Genomic DNA, 6,369 nt, shown 5'->3' on the forward strand with positions numbered 1-6,369 from the left:
ATATTGTCGGGACGCCATCGGGGAATCTTTTTATTTTCTTTTTTTTTTCTTTTTCTTTTTATTCGCCAACCGCGACACGGATTATATATACGAACACCTGTCGGCGCGAGAGGAGGGAAAAAGGACCGCGGATCGGGAAGGACGACGGGGGCGGGGATATCGCGGCTCCGTGGACCGCGTATGATCAGCGCGTGATCCATCATCTGGTGTAACCGTTCTCGCGACCGCGGAGATGCCGATGCCGCGGAGCTATGCGGATGTAACCGGTCGACGATCCGCCATGATCGCTCGAGGTTCTCTTGAAAAATAGAGAAAGAGTAAAAACGTAAATCATTTTAAATCAAATCAAATTAAATCAAATTATTATCAAATCGCGCGCGCCACTCAAACTCGTAAAATTGCGAATAAAATCCGAAAAAAGGTGCCTGTGAAAAATTGATAAATCATTTTTTAAATATATATATATATATATATTTAAATATATCCTGTCTAGATACTGAAAATACCGCAGGTTTCATATATTAGGTCTACCGGAAAGTTCTGTCCGTTTTTGGAATAAAACAAAATACAAATATTTATTACCGTCAATATTGAAAAGAATAAAGTTGACGTATTACGTGTTAGTGTGACTTGGAAACGATATGACGAATCTAATCTGAGGAAGATCAAAGTTAATAATTAATGTACTATGACTCGGTGTAATTCAGTAGTTTCTTCCGTCACGTAGCCGTCATGTGAGGATCATCGGCATTGGGAAGAAAAGAGAAGAAGCCTCATCCCGCGTGACACCAGCGAGTGTCGAGTAATGCTGAAGCACATCTTGACGGGGCAGCCGTCGTCAACGGGCTCCAGGCATCACAATGATTATCAAACGAGCTCGGGCTCGTTGCACGGCGGGCACCATCATCACCATTTGCACAATAATTCGCTGCACCAGGAGCAGCAGCCGCAACAGCAGCAGCCGCAGTCGCAACAGCATCACCACCATCATCATTACACCGGAGGTACCGGGACGACGCGCGGCGGTGTCGCCGGACATCGCGGTAACAACGGCGGAATCGATGTGTACGACTCCGTGGTGCAGAGATCGACGGTGTCGAACGCGCATCAATCGGCGACGACGCCATCATCGACGCACCGGCATCCGTTGAATCATTCCCAGCTGAGCGTCAACAATCTGTCGCAACGCTTGAACCACTCGCACGCACTCAATGTGTCGACGCTGTCGACCTCCAAGCACTCGGTCAACAGCGTCAGTCCGGTAGCCGGCGCTAATGGTAACAATAATGGCGCCAACAATAATAATAACAACCATAACAACATTTCGGTCGCGAGTCAGCTGGGCCATACCGTCATCTCGCAAACGAGCGCCTTACATCAAGATCGGCCGAAGGCGAACGGCGGTCTCGACATCTCCAGGCTGTCGCGGTTGCCGAGCCAGACCACGCCGTCACCCGCACCTGCCGCACCTGCGCTTCCTGTCGTGGCCGGTCAGGTAGCTGGCGGACCGACGGTGATACCCCTCAATGCCTCCTGGTCCTCGTCCCTGTCCAGGAATCTCCATCGGAACGACGAAGCAGGCGTGAAGGAGATGCTGACGAGCCTCGGACTATTGTGTCTAGTGTCTCTACTTCTGGCCCTGCTCTCGGTTATCTTCCTGTTGAAAATCTCGCCGCTTACGGTCACGTCCAACAGTCTCATTAGTCCGGAGGAGTTTGTCATTGTTTATGAGGTCACCCTGGCGTTGTGCGCTCTCGCCCTATCGCTCAACTTATGTTGCCTATTGGTTTGCGCCATACAGTTCCTTTTTGCGGTGAAACTCGTCAAGACTTCGTACCAGGGACACCGGTAAGTCGCTATGACTCGTAATTATCACTTTTCTTTGACATTCGGAAAGATCACTAAAATCTAAGCTAGCTCTATTATTATCATTACTATTATTACAATTAAGATCTGATATCTTGATGTTGCTCAATAAAAATACTTTGGATCTTAATAGGGCAAAAAGATTCCGAGGCCGCTTACGGACTTATTAATCGGCGAAACTAACGGTCAATGACTAATGAACGAAATGAAAAGGACCGATGCGCGGTGCGCCTGTGCGCGTTTGACACGCTGGAATCCAGTTCAATTATTTTTAAGCTCTAATGGGAGGGCCGGCCATCCCGCGCGACTCGATGCGGGCAAACCGAAATTCGCAATTAATTAACGCGGTAAAAAGGCGATGTTCTTCCCGCGACCAGCCGATTCGGAACGATCGGCGCGCAGTAACATCCCCGTCGTTGTTTTGTGACCTTTGGACCCGACGTTACGAAACCGTTTAAAGACCGATTCACACTCAGCACCACACAGTTCGGATAACAAGATCAAGGTTTATTCATTTATTTTATGAATATTTTGCTCGTTTTTTATGAATTTTAATCGTTGATTAATTATTTACATACAATAATATAATAATAATAATATGAAAATTAACAATATTAAAATTGCAAAATTTCACATTTTATAATAAGCCTTACAGAATCAAATAAACCTCCAAAAAATTTTGTTAAAAAAAAAGATAATAAAAAAACATTCTCTTAAGAAAATAAAGATCGTGAAATTAATCGCTCCGTGTATTTTTATCGTAATAAATGATTATTATATTAACATCTTTGTATATAAAAATGTATAAAAGAATTTATATATTTTGTCACCAGTGTGTATTATATAGTCTTAACGTGTCGTGTCCTTTGAAGTTTTTATCGATATCCTATTGAAACGTATCGCATCGCGGAAAATTTTGATCGCGGATTCCTTTATACGTCCGGTAAAAGAACGGACATCGGACCCCTCGTAATCCTCCTTAAAACATATAATAAACGATTCGTAATCTTGATTCGACGCAATGTGAATTAGCGCCGATATCTTAGCTAATATCTTACAATTAGCTAATAAGCAGCGCGCGAAAAAAAGAAAAAATGAAGAAACCGACAAACATTATTGCTGTTGCTGTTATGCCGCCGCTATTGCTTCAACATTATTTTCGATATTCGAGCGAAATTATGCAAACAGGGAATTTTGTACGGAGAATGCGGCGCAATTGCATCTTTTTCTTTTTTTTTAGCGTCGACTGTATCGCGCTGGATTATGAAAAATTTTATTAGTACTTTCTTGTTAACATTCTTAATATATAAGCGATCATGAATATATTACATTTTGGAATTCTAAAGTACTGCACTTCATTTGAAACACTTTCATATAACGTTTTAAACTTATACAATCGTATATTTTTAAGAATTCCAGATTTTTAGAGATTCAATATTTTAAAGATGCGAATATTTTTTTAATAACGGAAAAATGCTAGGACTTAAAGATTCGAAGGTTCTATACAAATCGAAATAATATACTATACTAAGCAAAGAAATACACATTTAAGAATTTAAAATAGAAAGAACTCTAGGAAAAAAAAATCCACAGATTCGAACATCTAACAATCTTAATAGTCAACGATTTAAAAATTCACACACAAGTTTAGGAAAAAAAGAATTTAATATATTCAAGTATATCTAAATAGCATACGTCTCGAGTGCTAGTTAAACATTCCGGAAAAGAAACGATTAAATATGCAAGAAATTCCGAACTTGAACAGCCTCGGTAGACCTGATATATACATATATAGAGAGAGAGAGAGAGCATATATTATTACATTTTCGTCTTCCGCGAATCCGTGCGTGATATCGTCCGTTATATCGTTTACGGAAATTGGAGATTAGCAGTAGAGAGTCGTGTAGCTTCGATATTTTCGCGCAAGGTCTTCCGGAGACCGGAAGGGGCACCGGAGAACGGCTTCGCTCCGCATCATCACTCGATCACGCGGTCCGCGACGGACCGTATAAAGGCAACAGCGAAGAAGAGCCCGCCCGGCCCGTCAGCGACACGCTCGCGTGCACGTGCGTGCGTGCGTGCGTACACAGATGTTTTGCGTCGTGTCATTCTACGCTCGCGCGAGCGCGCATCGGGATGTTACGCTCGTGGAATCGCTGCACGGATTTAACCGTTTCGCGACAGATTATATACGCGCCTCTTCCTGCAACGACGAGCCTCGCGGGAAGACGCGATTATATATACGTACGCACGTGAAAGTATGTATATGAACGCGCATGGTTCACTTGAGGAGATAATCGTCTCCCACGGGAGGGAAACGACTCGTCGCCGATTCCGCGAAAAACTAGACTGGCGTGAGTTTAACGTATCTATTCCTCGGGGCTAACTTAAAGAAGAACTTAAATCTCTGAAAAGTTCTACCTATGGGATGTATCTTCAAAGAATATATAATTACAGATTATCGTGTTTATTTTCCGATCATCTCATTATGCATCTATTTATGTATGTGCCTTAAGCCTTTATAAAACACATTGGTTTTAAAAGTATTCTAAGGAAAATTTATCATTTATAATTACTAATTCTGTCAGTTAATGATATCTTTCAACGGGCCATTGAATTGATCGATACAAATAAAAATATTTAATTGTAAAAATGAGCAGTCATTGAAAATTTGGTGATAAAGATTCTCCGCACAAAATATAGTAAATTTAGATTCGGAAACTGTGTCACCGTTATCACTAAAACATTTGCTTATCACAACTGACCGCGACTCGAGAATCACTTTCCGGGAGCAAGATTCCCGTTGGAAAACGACGTTCTTCGACTCGTTCAGCACTGGTTCTGTGAATGCGGCGAAGTGCGTCACGCGCGATTTTCCACGTGGTCATTAACAGCTGCGCCGGTCGCTGACTTTCGCGCTTAATTAATAAGCCTTACCGCGCTTATAAATATCAACCGGACCCGCGGATATTTCGGTCTGACGGCGAATGTCGGGTCAATGTTTCCGACGATTCACGCGCGCGCTCATTCTCTTTCCCAGAAATGATCTACGCGATTGATCACGAATGGGAGGCACTAATTGGTAAGGATGAATGGTGAAAACTATACGACAATTTAATTAACGAAGCGTATTTCGCGCGCGCGGAAGCTAGGTGAGAATTTTTCATCTCGACCGTTATCCACGGTGAATTTTCTTTTCGGATCCAGTTGCAACTGTAAATCCTAGCATAATTATCGCAGCGGTCGATACGGACACGGGACAAACGAACGGTAGCGAGATGTTTGTTTGAAATAGCTTTCGTGCGAAAGATTCCTATTATGTGAAAATATATGCTGGGAATTTACAATCCTGTGCTCATCAAGGCGCTTAACAATGCCACTTAACAGTTAGCACGCGCGACGATGCATATGTATGTTTTTCACTTGTGTGCTTCTCTTTAAAAAAAACTGAAGCGCTTATGAAATCGTGTAATTTATCGTCATGTTGAAATCTTTGATGATTTATTAAAATGTAGTATAAATTTGAATTTGAAAACATTATTTTATTCGAAATGTGTGAACGGTCGAGATTCTTCCAGATTAATTTTCACGCCGATTTCAAAGACCTTTCAAATTTTTTTTTTTTTTTATATATGTAATTAATAACGATTTAAAAATTCACACACAAGTTTAGGAAAAAAAGAATTTAATATATTCAAGTATATCTAAATAGCATACGTCTCGAGTGCTAGTTAAACATTCCGGAAAAGAAACGATTAAATATGCAAGAAATTCCGAACTTGAACAGCCTGCGAACCTTGCACGATATATGTAAAGACGATCCGGTAATTGCACAGGAAGCGATGAGACTCGCGTAATAGGATCTAATATAGGGGACACCGAGTCTCCCGTTTAGAAAGGAGGGATGGATTCTTCCCGCGGAATCGAAGGAAGCGATTTATACGCGGATATCGGCCCCGCGTTCACGGGTGTTCTCCGTTTCTCCTCCCGCCTCGATCTCACGATCGTCGTCGACATTCGCGATCAAGATCGTCCGCATCGGGATGGAATGGGGTTCCCAGTCATCCATGCGTACACCGTACACTTGCGCGCAAATATATGTACAATACATACATATATATACGGGTGGATTTCGTATCCAGTACTGGGGTATCCGTGGTGCTGCCCCTCCCCCTTTTCCTTCCCCCTGCCTTCCCCCTTTCCGACACGATATATCAGCGTCTTACCGTGCGAGTTTCTTCTCACGGAGAGAGGCGCAAAAATTCGCATTACGCGCGTGTAAGCGTGTACACGCACGGATCGAGAACACGAGTAGGAGAGAATCGGAGCGAGACGCAGATAGATCGCGATGTCGCGATTCTCCGAAATTACCCTCGTTAAAGAAACGCGTTGATGCGATCGCTTTCGGGGATCTCCCGAAGCGTGACCTCTTTTTTCCGGGGCACAATGTCGGTGTAACTGTAGACTGCTTAAGAACAGTGGATGACTTTTTGCAGAAAAGAG

General features: G+C 42.8%; 1 protein-coding gene across 1 annotated transcript in view; it reads left to right on the plus strand.

Moving 5' to 3' along the window:
• Window positions 1-590: 590 nt before the first annotated feature.
• Window positions 591-6,369, plus strand: part of LOC115236216 — a 20,247-nt gene continuing 14,468 nt past the window's right edge. Inside the window, exon 1 of the mRNA XM_029808519.1 lies at window positions 591-1,848. Within this exon, the coding sequence (XP_029664379.1) occupies window positions 806-1,848 (1,043 nt within the window). The 5' untranslated portion in view covers window positions 591-805. The remainder of the gene's footprint in view (window positions 1,849-6,369) is intronic.

The sequence above is a fragment of the Formica exsecta genome, unplaced genomic scaffold (genome assembly GCF_003651465.1).
Source record: "Formica exsecta isolate Colony F162 unplaced genomic scaffold, ASM365146v1 scaffold247, whole genome shotgun sequence".
Taxonomy (NCBI): Eukaryota; Metazoa; Arthropoda; class Insecta; order Hymenoptera; family Formicidae; genus Formica; species Formica exsecta.